Source organism: Dendropsophus ebraccatus, chromosome 3, assembly GCF_027789765.1.
Source record: "Dendropsophus ebraccatus isolate aDenEbr1 chromosome 3, aDenEbr1.pat, whole genome shotgun sequence".
In the NCBI taxonomy this organism is placed as follows: Eukaryota; Metazoa; Chordata; class Amphibia; order Anura; family Hylidae; genus Dendropsophus; species Dendropsophus ebraccatus.
The window spans coordinates 116,113,702-116,137,656 of NC_091456.1; the positions used below are offsets into that span (position 1 = coordinate 116,113,702).

Sequence of the window (23,955 nt, forward strand, 5' to 3'; positions counted from 1 at the left end):
TATGCACAAAAATCACAGAAGAATGAAGGGTTGGATGATTCCAAAAAATTCGGAGAAACATCAGTGGCACGTCATTTCCATGAATTTAATCATAAAGTATATGATCTTAAGTGGCTCATTTTGGAGGAGGTACATGGTATAAGTAAAACTGAGATAAAAAAGAAATTGTTACAGAAAGAAACATACTGGATATACTTACTAGAGTCTACATTCCAAGGGACTGAACGAGATTTGCATATTCTCTGTATGAGATGAATGCGTATGTCCTCATGTTTTGGTTAATATGACGTTTAATAATGAGGGTGATTACTTCAGTAAAGTTTAGTAGCCATCTTTATTAGTGTATAACTTTCAACTTTTGTATCTGATTGTTTTTAGTAATTTATATGCAAATGATCTACTAGTATAAATTGGTGAAGGGTGCACTACTGGACTATGCTTGAGAAAGGGGGCGGACCCCGAAGCGTGGCAGCACGCTCAGTCGTCATACCGTCTGAAGAGAGTGAGAGTCTCAGAGGAGGAATGGAGCCGGCCAGAAACGTGGCTTAAAGGGAACCAATCACGCCGAAATTGCCCCCATTGATAAGGAAGCGTGCTGGTACATCAGCCAGCACGCTTCCCAAACATCCCCCTGTCCCCTCCGTCCCCTCTTTTGTTAGCCCGTAATCTTACTTTTGTGATGTCCCGCGCCGTATGCTAATCAGCCCTAAGTAGTCCAGGTGGGCTGAACTAGTCAAGGTGGGCTGTACTAGTCACGGTCCTGGGCGCTGTAATCACGCCCAGAGGGGCGTGATTCAAAGACCTTCGCTCCACCGACGTCATCTCTGGCCCGCGTAAACCATTAGTTTATAAGGTTGAAAATGACAGGTGTCCATCAAATTAAACCTGTGTTGATCCAGAGGAAGGCAAAAAACCCTTGTGAGGCAGACGACAGTAGCCTCATCACAGGGGAAAAATTCCTTCCAGACTCCATATTGGCAATCAGAATAATCCCTGGATCAACGTGACCCCTGAAATAGGAATAAGGGACAGAATTTAGACAATGTAGAACCCCAATGACGTGTAGTACGCCTTGAAGTGATCCTGTATGCCGGGGTGATCAGGACAGGTGTCACACTGGAAAATGATGTCCTTCCTGATCCCCCTGTTACGGCACACCCTGCACTTCTTCTGGGGTCTCCTGTTTTCCAGTGTGGGGGGACGTCACCTGGAAAATGTTGCCCTGGTGTGACATGGGGTCCTTCATATCCAGAAGTGCTGGGTCTGCTCCATGGCTGCTAAATATTAGGGCTTTATTACTACTGCTGATATTTACGGATCGTGCCGCAAGCTACAGTAGCTCTGGCAGCAAGGGACCGGAAGAGGGGGTGCTGGTATAAAAGTTATCCCCGTACGGGTGGTAACCTTTATCCAGCATTGGGAAGATCAGTTCCCGAATGATCTCCCCACTAACTCCGAGGATGGGGAGGGACATCTGGGGGCTGGATTCGGCTGTCCCTATCTTCATACACTCTAAGGGTACGTGCACACTGCGGAATGGGAAAGGATAACCCTTTGTGCATTCCGCAGCTGGCACCCACCGGCAGACTGATGCGGGCGCGCGCCTCCATCCGTGTCGGACTCCATTCTATGCATGGGCGGATTCCGCTCTCTGTCCAATGTGACATCCCTGGTGCGCGTTTGTCCACAGCCCGCCCCCAGCCGCTGGAGCGGATACTTTACCTGATCCCGGCTCCGGCGGTTCCCGGTGTCTTCAGCAAGCCGGAGCGGGGACCAGATTAAGTATATGCTCCAGTCAGCCGCCCGCAGCCCCTTTAACACCTCCCGCTGCCCCGGCCGCCCGATCGCCCCCCCTGCCCACTTGATTCCAGCGAACCAAACCCCCCCCTCTCTATCACTCTTTATCGCAAATCTGCATAAAGAGTGATTTTGTCATCTGTCCCTCTTGCCCCAACCTCTCTATCTTTGAGTTTTTCCTTATCTAATGGGCCACAGGTTCCACCTCCAGGGCAAAGAGCAAGGGGGAGAGAGAGAGGACATCCCTGCCTCGTGCCCCTCTGTGACGGAGAATACTCAGAATTAACCCCATTAAGACACACTCTTGCCCATGGTTTTAAATATATTAACTTAATCCAGTTCACCAAAATCTCCCTAGGGCTGGGCGATATTGGCCTAAATTATTATCGCGGTTAATCGTACATATAGCCGCGGTAACGATAACTGAGCGATAATTATGACACGTCCCTTTTGCAAGCCACACCCACTTGACCGTGCAAACCTGGTGATAAAAAAAAATAACTCACTGAGCAGCAACACAAGGCTGGGCCATATAGGCTATTGTCCTTATTATTATTTGTCATTATTAGGGGTCTCAGCAGAGACCTGGACGTGTATATACAGGTATACAGCCATTACAGGATATGTATACACAGGTATACAGCTATGTACATAGTACAGTATCTGTATATACAGCTATGTACACACTACAGGACGTTTATATACAGGTATACAGCAACATAGCTGTATACATGTCCTGTACTGTGTACATAGCCCTATACCAGTATATATACATCCGGTAGTGTATACATCGCTGTATACCTTTTATATACATGTTCTGTAGTGTGTACATAGCTGTATACCTTTTATATACATGTTCTGTAGTGTGTACATAGCTGTATACCTTTTATATACATGTTCTGTAGTGTGTACATAGCTGTATACCTGTATATACACATCCTGTAGTGTTTACGTAGCTGTATACTCAAATATGCAAGTCCTGTAGTTGCAGTATTACTTAAGTATTTATGCACACACACTACAAGATATGTATATACAGGTATACAGCTATGCAGATTTTCCATTAATAACTCATGCACACTCAGCTAAGCTGAGCATTCATATGTATTATAGAATTACAAGAAATAGTTAGGGGGATCTGGGCAGAAGGGGGGGGGGATCTGGGCAGAAGGGGGGGGAGCAGCTGGGGGGGGGGGGATCTGGGCAGAAGGGGGGGGGGGAAGCAGCGGGTGGGGATCTGGGCAGAAGGGGGGGGGGGGCATAAGCTGTATCTCCTTCTCCCAGCCGGACAGGCGCTGACCCGCTCCACATACCCGGGGGTACATAAGCTGTATCTCCTCCTCCCCTTGTAACCCGCTCAGCATCGGTACGCTTGTGGCCCCGTCGGACGTTCATACAGGCAGATCCCGGTCTCTGGAGGAGGAGACCGCAGGATCATGTGATGGCGTCCCTGCGGGTGCTGGAGCTGAATAGCGGGATCGGGGATCTGCACTGCGGCCCTAGATCCCGCTATTCAGCTCCAGCACCCGCAGGGACGCCATCACATGATCCTGCGGTCTCCTCCTCCAGAGACCGGGATCTGCCTGTATGAACGTCCGACGGGGCCACAAGCATACCGATGCTGAGCGGGTTACAAGGGGAGGAGGAGATACAGCTTATGTACCCCCGGCCGCTCACTCCCGGGTATGTGGAGCGGGTCAGCGCCTGTCCGGCTGGGGGTGGGGAGGTTATACGCTGGTGCAGGATTGCAGGGCGCACTGAGGGACGGGCGGGCAGGGGCCGTTGGGGGGCGCTCTGTCAGGCATGGCGGGACGGCAAGTGCTATGACACATACAGCACACTGTGCAGCACTGAAATACCGCAAATACTGTCCTGGCGCAGTTGAGGTCGGTTTACCGACGCCAGAGACGGTATCGGTATTTTCACGGTATACCGCCCAGCCCTAAATCTCCCCCACCCCAAATTTACTCAACACATTCCATAGGTACCGCCACTCCACACTGTCGAACACTTTAACTGCATCAAACAGCAGTATGGAGTGGCGGGCCTTTCCTCTACCCATCTCAATATTCGCATGAACTCTCCTAATATTGTCCTGGGTGGATCTCCCTAGTATAAAGCCGCACTGATCTCTCCCAACCAATATATCAATTACTTTTACTAGGCGGTTTGATAGTACCCCTGCTAAAAATTTTACATCTACATTTATAAACGACATTGGCCTATACGAGGCTGGGTCTTGCAGATCTTTCCTTTCTTTAGGTATAAATATGATATTAGCATCGTACATGGAATCCGGTAAACTCTCCCTACTATATGCATATTGTAATACTAGGTGCAACCGATCAAACTACTGTCAAATCTTTTATACATCTCCACTGGGAGACCATCCGGCATCAGAGCCTTTTCCCAAGCCATGCTATTTATAGCTGCCTCTATCTCAGATTTTTCTTTTGGCCTATCCAACCACTCTCTGACTCGACAACAATCTGGGTAGGCCCACCTCTTCAAGGTAACCATCAAGCCCACTACTCTCCATTGTGACTTTAGTACTATACAGATACTGATAGAACAGCTTAAAAACTTGCACAATTTCCCCCTCTCCTGCCTGCCCGTTTGAGTTCCCAATTTCAAGTATGTCTTTAGTCCCCTCCTTTCTCTTTACTAAACTCGCCAGGAAATTTTCAGGGGTGCCTCCATACACATACTGCAGTTTTACCATAAACCTACTCAGATTTAAAGTCCTCTTTTGCAGGAATTTTGTTCAATTGCTTTTAACCATAACCCTTTACTTGCTAGTAATGTATATGCGTTCGCATCTTAACATATCTACGCTTAAAGGAAACCTGTCACCCCCTGTGCCGGGGTGACAGGCTCCCGACCCCCCCGCTACAGCCCCCTATACTCACCTGATCCCACTTCTGGATCAGATCCAGAAGCGGGACCCAGCAGGATCAGGCGAGTATAGGGGCTGTAGAGAGGGGTCGGGAGCCTTTCACCCCGGCACGGAGGGTGACAGGTTCCCTTTAATTCTGATTCCTTCTCTCTAAACATCTTTTGTCTACTTATGTCTCTATATAACAATCCTCTTAAAAAGGCCATAGCTATATCACAGATTACATTAACATTTGCGCTATTCTTTTTTACCTAAAAAAAAAGCTCCATTTCCCCCCTTTAGAGTCTCCTGAGTATTAAAGTGACTCTGAACCCACAATCTGTCCCCCCCCCCCCCCCCCCCCCAAACCACTTGTACCTTCGGATAGCTGCTTTTAATTCAAGATCTGTCCTGGGGTCCGTTCTGCAGGTGATGCAGTTATTGTCCTATAAAAAAAACAACTTTTAAACTTGTATCCCTGTCCCAAACTGGCGTGGCCTACAGTGTCTGTGCATTAGGCTGGCTCAACTTCTCCATCCCTCCTCCCCACCCACTTCATCATTAGGAATGCCCCAGGCAGGTATTCTCCTATTCATCAGCTGTGAGAACACTGCACATGCGCTGGATCATTAAGGCACCTGTGCACCGCAGAGGAATAGGAAAAATCCTGCCAGTGGCATTCCTAATGATGAAGAGGGTGGGGAGGAGGCACAGATACTCTAGGCCACGCCAGTTTGGCACAGGGCTGCAAGTTTAAAAGTGTTTTTTTTTTGGACAATAACTGCATCACCTGCCGAACGCACCCCAAGACAGATCTTGGATTAAAAGCGGCTATCTACAAGTTTAGGGTGTGCAGATTGTGGGTACTGAGTCACTTTAATTAGATTTAGCCATACCGGATTGCACCCAAATTATCCCCTACTCCTCAAATTTCTGCTTAGTTTCTAACTTAACCGGGACATGATCTGAAATACTCCTACTACCATGCACAATATCTTGAACCTTCAATATACCCAAATACTCTGGGAAAAGATATGTTTCATTGTCAAAATGATTGACCTACATAACGTTGATTTGAAACTTTCTGCAATAATTTTGGCTTCATGTGTCATATGCATCATATTGTAAATTTGAATCATGTAGACTTTATTCCTACATGTGAAGCACATAACATCACCCGAGCCACTTATGTTACCCATCAGCCAAAATCTTATCCCTCCCCTTCAATGCTCGTCTACCAATGCCTTTGACCAAGTAATCGGTCCTTTTTTTTTTTTTATACTTTCATTACACCGTATTGGTCTAGGCCCGAACATGTAATCTCGGTCAATGGCCTCCTCTTTGTTTTTTAATGTTCCATTGGAAATATTTAAAAACCGACGAGGAGGCAGCCATTTTTATTCTTACTTTGGAAATTGTTACATTAGATGTAATCCATTGACTGTAATTAAAGCATTTTCTTCTCCCTAGAACCACAGACATATGGAAAGGTAGGAAGCAGGACAAAATTTTACGCCACTTAGTGGAGGATAGGGAATGCAAAAAATTTCAATATTTAAAAAAAAAAAGTAGTATTGAATACCAGGGAATCCTATGCAATAGCACGGTGTGACAGTATACTCCAAAAAACATGGCGGGCAACAAGCTGAGCTGTTGCCAAGTTCTGTGTGCTCTCCATCTCATCCACTAATAATACTTTAAAGAGACACTGTGCCCACAACCTGACCCCCCCAAACCGCTTGTACCGTCAGATAGCAGATTTTAAACCAAGATCTGTCCTGTGGTCCGTTTGGCAGGTGATGCAGTTATTGTCCTTAAAAAAAAAAAAAAAAAAAAAACACTTTTAAACTTTCAGACCGTGCCAAACAGGAGTATCTGTGCCCTAACTTTGTACCACCCCTCCGTCCCTCCTCCCCACTCTCTTCATCATTAGGAATGCTCCAGGCAGATGATTGTCTCCTATTCTTCAGGTATGTGAATACTAAACATAGGCTGGATCGTTAAGGCACCTGTGCAATGTTCAGCATGGAAAAAGTGTTTCAGTGGCATTCTTAATGATGAATAGGGTGGGGATGAGGGGTGCAAAGTTAGGGCACAGAAACTTGCAGACCGTGCCAAACGAGAGTATCTGTGCTCTAACTTTGCACCCCTCCTCCCCACCCTATTCATCATTAGGAATGCCACTGAAACACTTTTTCCATGCTGAACATTGCACAGGTGCCTTAACGATCCAGCATATGTTTAGTATTCACATAGCTGACGAATAGGAGAAAATCTGCCAGGAGCATTCCTAATGATGGAGTGCGGAGGAGGAACAGAGGGGTGGTAAAAAGTTAGGGCACAGATACTCCTGTTTGGCATGAGCTGCAAGTTTAAAAAAAAAAAAAGTGTTTTTTCTTTATTTTTTAAGGACAATAACTGCATCACCTGCCGAAACAGACCACAGGACAGATCTTGGCTCAAAAGCAGCTATCTAAAAGGTACAAGTGGTTTTGGGGGGGGGGGGGGGGGGGGGGGGGGTGCTGCAGCTAGTTTGGGCCTTAATGACCATGCTAATTTTTGAACTCCTTGCCTCTTCAGCCTTTTTTGGCCTCCAGGGTCTGCTAAAAGAAAAATTGCCAAGACAACAAGGGATCTTGTATACCTTCTATATAGGACACGTTTGAGACCAGAATCGCTGGTCTCTGACCCCCACATAACCTGTTATGAGCATCATCTGTCCTGTCCTGACTTCCAGTCTGAGCTACATTCACATGCAGCCCAGTTCCTACATCTCCCAGCATCCTTTGTCCGTCAAGCCCACTGTATCCTCGCCTCACCTCACTTCTTGCAGCCATCCTCTTTGTCCTGCCCCCCGCCCTGAATACTCCCACCTCCCTCGCACACCTCCATCATAGTAAACATACCGGCAAGCAGTGTAATCAGTATTGCTATCGGGACCCACTCCTGCTGTGTTATTATCGGCTACCTATTTCAGGCAACCCGATCATGTAGTTTTACAGCTTACATGCTGTGTAGAATGCCTGTAAAACCATGTGACTGGGCCAGAAGTCACACACAGAGGTGGGCATGCCCATCTGGAATCACGCCGATAGGAGCTGTGACGAGAGCGGAGGGCGTTGCGGGGCTGGAGAAGAATGCCCACCTCAGCAAGCGAAAACAAGCTGCATACTAACGCCCACATAATGAAGGGAGTGTCTCCATACTGCCTAAGACCGTCCAAATAATGCAGAGGGTGTATCCGTCCCGGCATAAGGAAGCCTAGTATTGTGACGCGAACAAGCGGCGTCACGAATCAAAATGGCACCACGCGGTTTGTGACGAAATCAATTTTTATTAAACTTCACAACTTCCGGCAGCAAAGGAGGGGGTGCAAACTTAGGTAAGATGTTGGAATCCGTTAGAAGTGTACTTTACAAGTTTATTTAACTTCTGATTGGGGGCAGGAATTTGGAAAATAGGTTTAGGCCGGATTTCTCCTAATACCCGGAGCCTATTTTGCAAATCTGACCTCTCTTTATGTAGTTATAACTAGTGATGTCACGATACCAGAATTTTAATTTCGATACAGATACCAACTATCAAATTTCAATACCCGATACTAATTCGATAGTTTTAAAAGTATTTTTTTTAAAAAACACAATGAAAAAATGGCAAATTTTTCAACACCAAATTTTTATTGGCTTGAACACCACAGTCTTGCATTGGCAATGGTTGATCTGGAGTTTTACACAAAATATTTCTTTTACTTTTCTAATCCTTTATGATATTCTAAAGGGGAACTATCAGCAGGTTAGACTAATCTAACCTGCTGATAGCTCCCTAGGGGGCACAAGGGACTGAGGATGAGGATGTCTCTATGTTCCTGTGCTGTTAATTGTGCCCTGTAAGCACTGGGTTTGTGCCTACTGCCCCTCCAAGCACCGTTCTGGGATGGCCCACTCCATTGATGATAATCAGGGGGACAGGCCGCCGGAGGCAGATTGCCACTTTGGGAGCAGGGATGCACCACCTGGCCAACCAGCCCCTTCTAGTGATTATCAATGATCAGTGCTTAGAGTTGTGGTAGCCACACCACAGTGCTCTTATCTGCTTACTGGGCACAACTGGGGACATACCCTCTACGCCCACTAGGGGGTTATCAGCAGGTTAGATTCCATTTTAAGGCCTTGGCCAGTGAGGGGGTTTCTGTTTCCCTTAGGATCCATTCACACATACATGATGTGATTCCTTCGTTTAATTACATTAATATCTGCAGCATTAAATGTGCAGCAGATCCAGTATGTGTGAATGGTAGGGACCATTTGGGCGCCTTCAGACATAGCGTATTGCAGCAGTGTTCATACTAAGTCTCACAGTAAAATCCACTGCAATACTGAGTAATTAAACTGATTTGGATCATTAGTTACATCAGTATCGCTGTGGATTTGACTGCTAGAATGGGAACCATAAACTCTGCTGCGATATCCTAAGGTGGGAAAAGGGGAAGGGACCCATATTAAATGGATTAATCTGTACTGCACTGCAAGTGTAACAAATATAATATATATATATATATATATATATATATATATATATATATATATATATATATATATATACATACATACATATATCTCATGTACATAGGGCTGGGCGATATTGGCCGAAATCAATATCGCGGTTACTCATACACATGTAGTTGCGGTAATGCTAATTGACACGGCTTTTTTTGTAAGCCACACTAGCGATATTTAGTTTTGGCTAAATTTTCCATGTTCCTATCACCCCCCCCCCCCCCCAAATCCCCCAGTGTCTGTATATACTGTGGCACAGCACCAGGGTTGGCACAATGTACATGGGGTAGACTTCCACAGAATATTGAGATTAGAGATAAATAGATAGATAGATAGATAGATAGAACAAGATAATGTCTGAGCAGCACCACCGCAGTCACATAGATAGTCCGGTGCCTGTAGATAAGTCCCGACCACGGACTTCCAATAAGTAGAGAAATGTATTCCACGGCACACGGCTACAATTCCAAATGATATGCTTGAGGAGGACGGCGTTGAGGCCGCCGAAACGTCGCACTTACTTTAAACTTGCTGTGCTGCACTATGTTATATTATCACCTTTGATGGAATAAACACTTTCATTTGGAATTGTAGCCGTGTGCCGTGGAATACATTTCTCTAGATAGGTAGATAGATAGGAGGTAGATAGATAGGAGATAGATAGATAGATAGATAGATAGATAGATAGGAGAAAATAATCCTCAGGCTTACAGCACGGGATCCTGGACGCTGCACCAGAGACTGAGGAGGAGGGAGGACGCACACAGGCGGGCAGAGGTCACAGGTCACCACACTGCGCGGGAAGCACGGCCTGTGCTACAGAGAACGCTGCCACAGCTGACATACACACATACAGGCCAATGATTTATGTCATGATTGCAGCGTTCTCTTCAGACACCCAGCTTCCCGGTCAGTGTGACGAAGTGTGATTTCTCCCCAGACGCTGTCTACACTGGCATGCAGTTTCTTCTAATACAATGAAGCAGCACAGCCCACTCCTGTGTGAGTAGGTAATAGGGCTGGGCGATAATGGCCTAAATCAATATCGTGGTTTATCGTACATGTAGCCGCGGTAACGATAAATTGAACGATAATTATGACACGCCCCCTTTAAAAGCCACACCCCTTTGAAAACCCCATTTTCCGATGGTAATACAAACGTGAATTTACTCCATAGAACAATGTGCAGCAAACTTCACAAGTAATACACAATATTTTGGCACCTCCTACACCATTTTCAAGTGGCACTTGAAAATGGCATAGGAGATGCCAAAACATTGTATATTACTTGTGAAGTTTGCTGCACATTGTTCTATGGAGTAAATTCACGTTTTCACGTTTGTATTTCCATCGGAGTATTTTTACTAGCTGACTTGATCCAAGGTCTGGGATTCGTCTGCTGGCACCCACAGTTTGTTTATTGTGCTGCCTATATTTTTTGCTATATCTATCTTTATACTGTGGGGAGATTTATCAAACAAGGTGTAAAGTGAAACTGGCTGTTGCCCCTAGCAACCAATCAGATTCCACCTTTCATTTTCCAAAGAGTCTGTGAGGAATGAAAGGTGGAATCTGATTGGTTGCCGGGGGCAACTGAGCATGTTTGATAAGTCTCTCCCGTGTGTGTGTATAATTATATATATATATATATATATATATATATATATATATATATATATATATATATATATATATATATATATATATATATATACACACATACACACGTCCAAAATTAGGGTACCGGCACTCCAAATGAAGAATAAGTGCTTTATTTCAGCTCACAGGAACAAACTAGCCTTGGCTAGTTTGTTCCTGTGAGCTGAAATAAAGCACTTATTCTTCATTTGGAGTGCCGGTACCCTAATTTTGGACGTGTATATTCTGCACTCGAGGATCCACAGTGCAGGGGTGGCACCCACTCTCCTTATTTACTGCCCGGGTGCCGTGGACTTTTGTTGTTTGTGTAGGAGATAGATAGATAGATAGATAGATAAAGATAGATAGATAGGAGATAGATAGATAGATAGATAGATAGGACTCCTATCTATCTCTCTATCTCCTATCTATCTATCTCTCTATCTCCTATCTATCTCTCTTTCTACCCAATATCTGCCCCCAGTCACAAGCTGTTCTGGACCCCCCCACCCCCTCTCCCGCACATACACTTGGGGTCAGGTATAGGTCGGCACCTCCATGCTCCACAGGGCACCGCTCTCTCTCTCTCTCTCTCTCTCTCTCTCCTGCACAGCTACTTTGCATATCCTTTCTTCTCTCCTGCACAGGAATCCTCTGCCCCCCATCACTCAGTGCTGTAGCACATATATCTGCCGGCAGCGTCACCGGAAGATCGTCACACACGGCTGCTTCCAGCACTGCCAAAAGATAACGGGACGCCGAGGATTCCTGTGCGGGACACAGTGCGGTGCCTGGTGGGGGGAGGATGTGCCGACCCATACCTGACCCCAGCAGCCACTTTATGTACGGGAGAGGGAAGGCAGGGCACACCGTGCAGCTTCCAGAGCCGCCCGGAAGCAGCGGCAGCGCTGAGCACACAGCCTGTGCGCAGCCTGTCACATCTCCAGTCTTCCTCCTCAGGAAGATTAAACGGAGTGGAGCAGAGCATGCGGCCGCCGGTGAGGAGGGAGGGGCGAAATACCGCAGATACCGTCCTGGCAGAGTTGAGGTTGGTTAACCGACGCCAGAGACGGTATCGGTATTTTTGCGGTATACCGCCCAGCCCTAGTAGGTAATCTGCAGGTTACATCCCCCCTATAGCCAGAGCCGATCCCCCCGATGTCCGCACTGGCAGGATTCTGACACCACTGTTAGTTTTGGAAATCGGCATCTAAATGGTTACAGGGGTTTTCCTATTGAACTTTAATTGTAAGAGATCATAGATCAGAACGTGTATACAGGATCTGGAGAGCCGAATACAGCACAACTTCCAGAGCGTGCAGAGAGAATGAATAGAGCTGCCGGAAAGTTGTGCTGTATTCGGTTCTCCAGATCCTGTATGCACGTTCCGGAACAGGGAGAAGCTGGGGCAGCAGCCTAAAATGATGAAGGTTGTGACCACGGAAGTAACTAGGACTAGGCAAGTGGAGCATCCAATGGAGTAGGAGAGGCGGCAGTAGGAGTACAAGTTCGGCGAATCAGGTGATTTTTAGCAGCGGGGGCGGCAGACAATAGCAAACCGCAGCAGGGGGGAAGCCGGTCACTGAATGAACACACAGCAAGACTTCATCTTGCCGCCCGCAATGTTTTCCGCGGTATATTCCATGCGCCGGTTAACAAACAATTCGATACCAGGAAATCCTGGTACCGAACCGTTTTTTTGCCCGAAATATCGATAGTATCGATATTTCGGTGCATCGTGCATCTCTAGTTATAACTAGGGCTGTGGAGTTGTTAAGCCGCAGCTCCGACTCCTGAATTTTATCAGGACCGACTCGGCACAGCAGCTTCTCCCTAATGTCCTACATGACCATGGGGCGACTTCTGAGTGAATAAAGGAATACTGTATATAAAGCAGATTCTCCTGTGTGTGCAGTGGATGCAGCCAGTCTTCAGCCTCCATGTCCTGAACTACTCGCAACTAGACTAGTTGGAGCAGGTAGTCTTTTTCTGCTGACAGTCTTCTATGTTTCTAACTAAATATTCACCATACTTAAAGAAACACTGCTAACTATGCCAGATACCTGTAATATAGATGTCAGCCATAGTGATAGAGAGGGGTCACAGTGATAGAGGTCACACACTGATATAGAAGGTCACTGTGGAAACACGCAATAGCACGCACACAAACAGCCTTCTGCAGCCATAGCATACACACACCCACATAGCCTGCTGCAGCCATAGCACACTGAAGAAAAACACACAATCTTCTCCCAGAGAGAAAACACCATACTGAGGACAGCGGTTACTTCTACACTACTTATGTCTTCTCCTCCTCCTCTATTACACAGGATATCTTCATATTACACTGCTGTTCATATACAGTCATCCAGCATCCAGGAAGAGAACAGCACAGATCTCCCCCCACACAATGGACTCTTCCAGCTCAGATACAAACTGCCAAATAGTGACTGACAACTTTTCCATGACCACCCTTATCTAATAGGACCAGTGTCCTATTAGAATGTTGCTCATAATATATATTCATGAGCAAATCTTGTAAAATTCATATCAAAATTCAATTCTACATTTCTTAAAGATTTTTTTTAAGCTGGAGTTAGTAGATTTTTTTTTTTCCAACTCCGACTCCAGCCAAAACTAGCTCCGACTCCACAGCACTGGTTATAACTCTGCAGTGTTTTTAATTATCACGGTAATTCTGAGATGGGGTTTTTTTTCCCCAAAAAAAACTGAGTGCACCAACCAAAGTATACCACAAGCATAAACAGGAATATGTCACGAAAAAAACAATCTGCGCAAAAATTAGAAAAATTTACATTTCTTTATATTCAAAAATCTCTTTTCTAAGAAAGATAGTCATGCCAAGAACTAATTATTGATGCAACATCTACCACGTCTACTTTATAGTGACATCATTTGGTGAAGTCCTTTTACTTTTTAGGATGTTAGAGGACTGCGAAATTTTGCAGCGATATTTAAAATTTTCTTGAAAAATTTCTAATTCTGCAGTCTTGATAAATTTATTACAAAGTACCCTTTAAAAATATCTTCAAACAATATAGAATTTAGTTTTGATTTGAATTTTGTTCATCAATATATATTATGAGCAACATTCTAATAGGACACTGGCCCTAATAAATAAGGGTGTTTCTAGGCTGGAAGAATCCATTGTGTGTGTGTGTGTGGGGGGGGGGGGGGGGGATCTGTGCTGTTCTCTTCCTGGATACTGGTTGACTGTATATGAGCATCAGTGTAATATGAAGATATCCTGTGTAATATAGAGGAGGAGGAGGAGGAGGAGGAGGAGACAAATAGTGTAGCAGTGACCTCTGTCCTCAATGTGGTGTTTTTCTTCAGTGTTCTATGGCTGCAGCTGTGTGTGTGCTCGCGCTATGGTGTGCCCCCACACCCACAGTGACCTCTGTATATAACTGTGACCTCCTCTATATCACAATGGCTCACCTCTATATTACAGGTATCTGGAATTGTTAGCAATGTTTGTGTGTATGGTGAATATTTACTTAGAAACATAGAAGATTGTCAGCAGGAAAAGACCACCTGCTCCATCTAGTCTAGTTGTGAGTAGTTCAGGACATGGAGGCTGGAGACTTGCTGCATCCACTGCACACACACAGGAGAATCTGCTTTATAGCTTTCCTTAATTCCTCAGAAGTCGCCCCAGGATCATGTAATACATTAGGGAGAAGCTGCTGAGCCTGTGTGATAAATAACTCCCCTGGTATATGACTTGCCTTTTATGAAGGAGCAGGAGTCGGCACTGATAAAATTCAGGATTCGAAGTTGGAGCAGGAGCTGGCGCTTACCAACTCCACAGCCCTGCTTGTAATGCGTTTTAGGCATCAATTTTAGTTTGACGTTAAAGGGGTGCACCAGCAAAAAGTTTTCCCAGTAATTGAAAAATAAAAAAATATATAACTTAGTAGTATGCGTCAATCACCTATCTGCCCCCCTTCCCTACCCCCCCCCCCCCCAACCAGGAAGTGAAGTAAACTCATTCTTACCTAATGACTGTTGACCCCAGGCAGCTCAGGGAAAGCCATTTTGTGACAATGACAGAGAGAGGCGGGTCTAAGCCCTGTTAGGCCAGCCTCCCTTTGTCAGATGACTCAGGTTGCTCAGCTCTGATTGGCTAAACAAGTAGTAAGCAATCTAACAGTTTTACAGAGTCAGTTAGACATCACAGGAGACAACATGCATCATGGGAAAGCCCAAAAAAGGAAGTTAAAGGGGTATTCCAGGGAAAATCAATAATTTAGCAAAGGAAAGGGTTAACCAAGGTTAACACTTTCCTAATATACTTACCTGTTGTTTTTTGGCCCCCCAAGGAGATCTCCGGTCCGGTCACGTGATCTTGCAGCTTGTGGCTCGGATCCTCTTCTCCTTCCGGTTCGGTGACGTCACCCAGCCGGCGTCGCTCTCCGTCTCATTAGCAGCAGAGCACTGAACCCTGACAGGCTTGGTAGCGTGCAGCCAATCAGGGTTCAGTGCTCTGCATCCCCACACGCTTCAGAGTGGGGGTCCCCTGAGGCTGCAGTAATTTATCAGGGGTCGTCGGGCTCAGTGACGGTCACCAGTTACATGGGCCGGCACTGCACTACAGCAGGTGAATGCGGGGTCTGGCGTCAATCATCACTCCGCAGAACCCCCCCCCCCCCCCCCCCCCTTGTCAGCGATGCCGACCGCATCCCTTCCCCCCAGGGACGGCATCGGTGGGGAAGTAATGTGTATCGGCTGCTGATCCCCCCCGGCCCCCCCTCCCTGTGTCCCTGTCAGAGATCGCTCACCCCCACCCCCGGAGCGTGCTGCTGGCCCCGATCTCTGCACTGGTCTGAAGCACCTGTACTCAGCTGACAGGCGCTGTGTACGGAGCAAGAAATCTCTCCTGCCTCACTCACACAGCGCCTGTCAGCTGAGTACAGGTGCCTGAGACCAGTGCCGAGATCGGGGCCAGCAGCACGCTCTGGGGGTGGGGGTGAGCGATCTGACAGGGACACAGGGAGGGGGGAGGGGGGGTTGAAGTCCTGCAAAGTAATATGCATTTGCTGCTGATCCCCCCTGCCCCCCCCTCCCTGTGTCCCTGTCAGAGATCGCTCACCCCCGGAGCGTGCTGACAGGCGCTGTGTGAGTGAGGCAGGAGAGATTTCTTGCTCCGTACACAGCGCCTGTCAGCTGAGTACAGGTGCTTCAGAACAGTGCAGAGATCGGGGCAAGCAGCACACGCTCCGGGGGTGGGGGTGAGCGATCTCTGACAGGGACACAGGGAGGGGGGCCGGGGGGGGGGGGGGATCAGCAGCCGATACACATTACTTCCCCACCGATGCCGACCCCGAGTCCCTGGGGGGAAGGGATGCGGCGGGCAGCCGGGTGTCTGGTAGCTATGAATGAAGTAATGCCGCCCGCCGCATCCCCTCCCGGGACTCGGTCGGCATCGCTGACAAGGTGGTGGTGGTGGTGGGGGGGGGGGGGGGGTTTCTGCGGAGTGATGATTGACGCCAAACCCCGCATTCACCTGCTGTAGTGCAGTGCCGGCCCATGTAACTGGTGACCGGCACTGAGCCCGACGACCCCTGATAAATTACTGCAGCCTCAGGGGACCCCCACTCTGAAGCGTGTGGGGATGCAGAGCACTGAACCCTGATTGGCTACACGCTACCAAGCCAGTCAGGGTTCAGTGCTCTGCTGCTAATGAGAGGAGAGCGACGCCGGCTGGGTGACGTCACCGAACCGGAAGGAGAAGAGGATCCGAGCCACAAGATCACGTGACCGGACCGGAGATCTCCTTGGGGGGCCAAAAAACAACAGGTAAGTATATTAGGAAAGTGTTAACCTTGGTTAACCCTTTCCTTTGCTAAATTATTGATTTTCCCTGGAATACCTCTTTAAGAAAAAATGAAGGCCACAACTGGAACTTCAGGGACCTGCAAGCAGCGGGAAATTCAAACAGAGACTCAAGAGGGATGGTAAATTTGAAAACTATGTTTATGATTGGTGGTGTTTTTTTTTGTTTGTTTTTTTTAACCAGAGCCGGAGTACCCCTTTAATGATAGTTGCACAAAACATTCCAAGGCATGCAACACAAGCGTCATTTTAACATACCTTATTAAGAACTGTTGGAGATACACTGTTGCTTGCATCTCTTTCATTAGTAGATGGACCTTCAGGTGAACTGACTGAAACTGGAGAGCTAGTAGAGGAAACCCGAGTGGGACTATCTTCTGCAGAGAGGTCTTGGTCTTCAGTAACTGCTTTTGCTGGGGAGGTTGGTAATGCAGTACTTTCATGTGCTGTTCCTGAAGGAACCTCCATAGAGTGTGGGGATAATCTATGTAGATTAATTATCTGTGACTCTGCGCAACTTTGTTCAGTACTATTTACACTTGAACTTTTATAACATTTGATGTTTTGCATTATTGCCAGAGAACTGAGTGAGCCACAAATTGGAAGCGTTCCTGTTGGTAAGGACTGAACAATTCCATTTGATGAGACCTGGTCTACAACTCCACCATTTGAATCTTCTGTTAAGTCAATAGTGATAGGATTTTCGAGGAAAGTTTTTTTTAGTTTTTTTAATGTAATTGTCCAATGGTCCCACACCATTAACTGCTTTAGGGAACAAAGGAACTAATTCTGCAGATTCAGAGCCATTCTCCATATCCTCAAGAGAAATATCAAGTGGACATATTGTATTAAGATGGGGCATTTTCATTTTTTTTTCCTGTGAAATTCCATCTTTGGGCACAGGATTCAGACGTTTGAAAGGTAACCGGGCTGAAAAAGTAAATGAAACCATTTAAGAAATAGTCAAATAAGTTTCTTGATGTTATCTAAGTTTCTTGATGTTATCTTAAAATTTAAAAGAGTATACAATGAAGGGGTAAAATCTGCTGTGAAAAAAAGAAAAAAAAAGGAAATTTTGGTCGCACATCTATGACTGTTCACACTGCAGGTTGCACGCTGCTTGTGGCTTAAGTACAGACAAAAAACAAAAGGTGCAACAGCAACCCACAGGTGCAAGGGCCTACCGTATATACTCCTAACAGTGTACACACGGTAAACACCTGCTCTGCAGATATTAAAAATTAAAATATATAAAAAAAATAAAATTAAAAAGAAAAACAGCAACATTAATTGGTATGCTGCAGATCTGCACATCACTTTAAGGGTAAATTCACGCGGGCGGATCCGCAGCGGATTTAACACTGCGAACTCACAGCTAAATCCGCTGCGGATACCGCCCCTGTGACTTCCAAAGTGATTACATACTCGCAGAGGGATTGTCATCATGCTGCCAGTATGGGCCCCATTAACCCCTGCCGCCCGGGATGATACATTAGCGGCAGCACGATGCGGCCGCATCTGAGGCTCCCGGAGGTCTTGTGCAGCCAATCAGTGCACGGCCCCGCCACAGTCACTGATTGGCTGTGCGGGACCTCCGGAAGCCTCAGATGCGGCCGTCTCGTGCTGCCGGTAATGTATAATCCCAGGCGGCGGGGGTTAATGGGGCCTGGACTTACATACTGGCAGCATGACAGTCCCGCTGCGAGTATGTAATCACACTGGAATTCACAGGGGCAGTATCCGCAGTGATTAAGCTGCAAATTTGGTGTTAAATCCGCCCGTGTGAATTTACCCTTCAAGCAGAAAAATCCTGCATCATACTTTTTACATTTGAAAAAATTTGCAGCAAAACCTGCCACCTGTGAATTCATCCACTATAAATCCCGAACCACCATCAATCCCGAAATACGAAATCTTAAAATACCTTGTACCATCTTCTTAGAAGAGTTTGTAGATGAAGATTTAACTGCAAAAACAATAGTAAAATATTAGAACACTTTCATAATACGTGAAGTGTCAGACATTCTATTTTTTCTCTATAAATCAGCCTAAATGTCCCTGATTTAATTTAAAAATGTATAAATAAATAAAAAAAACCTTTCAATAGGGAATGACTTTACACGCAGTTAATTCATTCCCAACATTTGACATATGGAAGTCAAATGTCGGGTGGGGTTGGTATGGAGCACGCACTAGAGCGGTGTCTGCTCAATACACACAAAAGTAGGCTGCGGTTTTAACCCACTAGATGTCTAGTTCCGGTCGTTGGTAAATGCAGATCCTGTACTGCTTCTGATCACCATCTGTTACCCGGTGGGTGGCATTTTCCTATTTTTAAACAACAATTAGTATTGCCACATCTGTTGAAATTTATTTTATTTTAATTCATCACCTCAGATACAAAACATGGAATTAAATGGTATCAAGAAGCCCCATTTATGCCCCCCTAAAAATACAGAGTTTCTTTATTCAATTAAATCCAACCATTTTTTGTTGTTTCACAATGCATTTTATATAGAAAAAGCTACTTTTCTCTTACTAGCTTATCATTAACCTTTCCTATAATTCACTTATGTACATTCTATATTTATGGAATATAAGCTAAAAGTTTTCATATATTTACAGTGGCTATACAAGTGACATTTTTTCTAGTAAAACACCATGGAAGACTGCATTTTTTGCCATGTAAGGGTATGTGCACACTGGGGCAAACATACGAAGGACTTGTGGCAGATCCCAAAGCTTGTCCCCGCTTCACTCTCAGCCTGTGCCATAGACTCCATTCTATGGTCAGGCAGATTCCGCTGTCGACCCTAAGAATTAACCCGTTCATTCTTTAAAGGACAACTCCCGCGGGACCCCCCCCCCCCCCCCCCCCCCAAAAAAAAACAAAAAAAAACACAGACACACACACAGACACCATACTCACCATCCCTCCGGTGACGATCGCCACTCCATTCGCCCGCCGTCCGCCTCACCGTCACCGCCGTCCAGCGATGTCTCTGATTTCCGGGTCCTGGGGATGGAAAAGGCTGCCAGTGCGCTTGCGCACCGGCAGCCTTTTCATTGGCTGGAGCGCATCACATGGCTTCCAGCAACCTTAGCCAATCAGGGCTGACGAAGCTGGAAGCCATGTGATGCGCTCCAGCCAATGAAAAGGCTGCTGGTGCGCATGTGCACCAGCAGCCTTTTCCGTCCCATTCACTCTCTATGAAGACGCCGAGGAGGAAGAAGACCCGGACCGCCCCCCGGCTCTGACGTTGTCGTCACCAGATGCCGCCTGGGAGAAGAGGACCGTGACGATCGTAATAGGTAATGTATATATTCTTTAACTTCCGGGCGGGGGCCAGACCGGGTATTTAACCACATTACAAAGTTATATAACTTTGTAATGTGTGTTAAATAAGCTAAAAAAAATTTCGTGGGAGTTGTCCTTTAAGCAGACAGCAGAAACTGCCTGACCATAGAATTGGAGTCTACGGTACAGGCAGAGAGTTAAGCGGGAGGGTGCAGCGGAATCCGCCGCAAGTCCTTCCCGTATTTTCCTCAGTGAGCACATACTCTAAAGCAGGGGTGTCAAACTGCAGCCCTCAACATGTTGCAACACTACAATTCACATCATACCTGACAGCTAAAGCTTTGAGATGGGAATACCACTAAGGATGTAAAAACTCCTCGATAACTGGAAACTATATTTCTGAACAAAATGTAAGAATCTACAGTATTCTTACCAACTGCCCACTACATTCTCAAAAAAAGTGGATTCAGGGTGAGAGGAGATGAAAGCAAGCAGCAGCACCAGCAATGCCCATTACCAGCGGCCGCCATATTACTGTTAACGGTGATCGGCCCGGGATGGATCCCACACTCTGCCCCAACCCCTCAGCTACCTCTAGTAGCTGAGAGGAGGGTGCTGCAGGCTTTAGTGGTGCCACTGCACTATTCTGAGCCATCACCGTAAAAAGCTCATATCAGCAGATCTATTAGTGACCGCCGTAAAAAGCCTCATCAGTGGTCACTATCCAGTGTACAGTAAAAGTAACATCATAAATGTATTTCTGGGTCAAATGTGTATAATTTTTTCCCTATTACCACAATAGAAACTATCTTCACAACACAAACCCACAAAACCTGCCACATTGCAAGATCCATAGCAATCTTACCTTTTGCACGACAGCTAGTTTTGGGCTCATGTTTTACGGGAAGATGTGTAGTTTTTATTGATACCACGTATAACATATATGACATTTTGATCTCTTATGACACAGTATTTTCTAAAGTGGATTCATAAAACAAAACAACTCTGGTGCTTTTTTTCTTTTACAGCATATTTCATGCGATATAGTTTTATAGATTTTGTCGTTACGGATGCGGTGATACCAAACATGTATACGTATTGTGTTTTTGAGAGGTTTAACGGTTTATTGTATATAGGGAATGTAATGCATTAGTATTATTGGGGCAGCTGGGGGGGGGGGGGGGGGTTGTGTTTGGTGCACTTTTAACCCCTAAAAATGACAGTGCCAATTTTCATTTTTGCGTTTTTTTTTTCCTGCTCCCCTTTTAAGAGCTCTAGAACTTTAATTTTTCTATCTACAGGGCTTGTTTTTTTTCAGGAACAAGTGTACTTGGAATGGCGCCCTTCTACCATAACATGTATGATGCAACCCCTAAAATATAATTTATGAAAATAGATGAAATTGGAAAAAGAATGCAATATTTTAACTTTTGGGTGGTTCCTGTGTCTACGTAATGCGCGTAATCACAGGGTGCCATTTGAAGCCTGATCACTTCATCTGTAGGCCGCAAGCCCCACACGTCTTTGTTTGGGCTTTGGGGAGTGATCAACAAATAAAGGCTTCTCTTGTCGGTCACAGATAATACCAATCATAGCTTTGTTATGAAGACTACGATCAGTATAGGGAATCAAATGATTTCTTATAGTCTCCTGTGGGGACTAGCAGTAAGTTTCGGGGTCAGGGCAGTGTGGGGGGGTCCATCCCAGCCGATTCCCGCACTGGCGAGCGCTGTTAACGGCAGTGCCAATGCCGCTGTACACTTTCATCTCCCCACATGGTGAGGGGAGATTAAATGGCCCCACCCCCCAGAATAACCTTCTAGTGGCCAAAAAACTAACCCACCCCGGGCGGCCATCAGATCCAAGATTGGCACCGCCATCTTAGATAAAATAATGAAAGCCCCATTCTCTTAGCCACCAGCATGGGGCAATGATTGGGGACTACCCTGTGTGGTCCTGGTACAAGCGAACAGCTGTTTATACTACATACTGCTGATCACTTGTTCCAAGTGCTGCCCGGCACTTTTAATCCCATCACCATAAATCACTGCTATACAGATCAGGGTGCCGTACCCCCGTGTTGGTGGGGTGGCTGATGACCAACTGCACCACTGACGCCAGAGCCATTTAAATGCAGCAGTAACTAAATGGTTAAATAGCCGACATGGACTATTGTGAAGGTGGCCATTAAGGGGTTATTTTGGGTAAAAAAAAAAAAATTGTAAACCTTAAAATGGCTTCAGCCTTGTAACTGCTTCTAGAAGGAGGGAATGCTGGCAGCAGGCCAATGAGCACAGCACCATGAACCTACATCGCAGCCACAACAGACACAAGAACGAGACACTTTTATATAAACAACTTATGGTAAACACGTTGTGCCAGCCTGACTGCGCAGGACAGGAAACTGCTAACCATCTATGGATTGACCTATCAGAGTGTGACATGTATGTGTCTTGTGACTTGAAAACCCGCCTGTATTAAAAGTTTATATATTTCATGTGAAACCAAATAAAGCGTCGAGTGTGCTCTCCTAAACTCAGCTGAGAGAGGATGTTATACTGTCTTTTTGCCTAGTGTCATGTCCTCGTCGTTAGCACTCAGCTTACTTAATTTGGACAGGGATAGTCACTTGGGAATAAGGCAGATAAAAAGCAAATCTCGCCTTAACACTATCACTCCTTGCCAGCTCTTAGCAGTGCCTCCCAGCTCAGTCCTCAGTCTGTTACATACACCCTTAAACAAATGGTGCACCCATACAGGGTCACCTAGAGGTTAACAAGGATCTATACCCAACCTCCAAAAAATATAATTTGTTTGTACCAGTAATTGTTTCTAGGAAACCTTCATGACAGCACCTTCGAAGGATGCCCCGCCTACATGAACAGAAAACAACATAGGTTAAAAGGCCCCTCCCCACAATAACCAGCAGCGTATTATAAAAGGACCATAAGACATATAAAAAGAAAAAAGTAAAAAAAGGGGTAAATCTGTGCTGTCATGGAGGATTCCTTGAAACCAAATTACCAGTAAGAATTATTTCTATTTTCCCTTGCAATCTGCCATGACATCACTACAGGAGAAGTACCAAATTACCACATAGGGCAGGACCACAGCTTGGAGAACTTTTCTCTAAAGGAAATATCCTTCAGGTTATCCAGACAATAGTACTTGGTGAAGGTATGTGCTGAGGACCAGGTAGCAGCTCTGTATCTGCTTGATAGTAGCATTAGCCTCTTAACCCAGGACTACGACGACAGCTCTGGTAGAGTGAGCTCTTAGTTTTAGACCATGGATGACGTAACATTCTGTTATGGCCTTCTTGGTGATGGCTATTCGGAAGGCAGCCTTACAAGACAATTTTCTGATGTCTAAGTCATCAGAAGTCAAAGGTGACCCCAACGCAGCGGACCTAGAGGACAGGGGACAGAGTGCAGCCATTGGGGGAAAAGATGGGGAAAAGATGATTAGTTCTGTTTAGTCCATGTTGAGTTTTAGAAAGCGGGAGGAAGAGGAGGAAGGAAGATAAAGCTAATAGAAACTCTGGAATCCTGCATAGCAAAGAGGTGACATCCGGACTGGAGAGGTAGATCGAGAGTCATTGGCGTAGATGTAGTACTTGAAGCCATGGGATTCTATGACGTGTCCCAGGCCAGAAGTATAGATGGAGAAGAGAAGAGGCCCGAGTACAGAGCCTTGGTGGACACCAGCAGTGAGGGGACAAGAAGAGGAGGTGGGAGACACGAAAAGTGCAGTTGGAGGAGATCCTGGAGAGGGCTGACCAAGTGCTGGTGAGGTCAGATATAAGGCATAGGCAGGAAAAGATAAGGTCCAGTGTGTGACCTAGGGCTGGGCGATAAGGCCAAAAATAAAACCTTGATTTTTTTTAAAAAAATTTGGACGATTCTCGATTTAAATCTCCAATTTTTTTCTTT

At 45.9% G+C, this 23,955-nt stretch overlaps 1 protein-coding gene across 1 annotated transcript in view; it reads right to left on the bottom strand.

The window, feature by feature from the left end:
- CHAF1A (chromatin assembly factor 1 subunit A) overlaps window positions 1-23,955 on the bottom strand; it is a 157,977-nt gene that overhangs the window by 116,660 nt on the left and 17,362 nt on the right. The window contains 3 exon segments of the mRNA XM_069964527.1: window positions 16,984-17,440; window positions 17,442-17,655; window positions 18,650-18,691. Coding sequence (XP_069820628.1) covers window positions 16,984-17,440; window positions 17,442-17,655; window positions 18,650-18,691 — 713 coding nt within the window.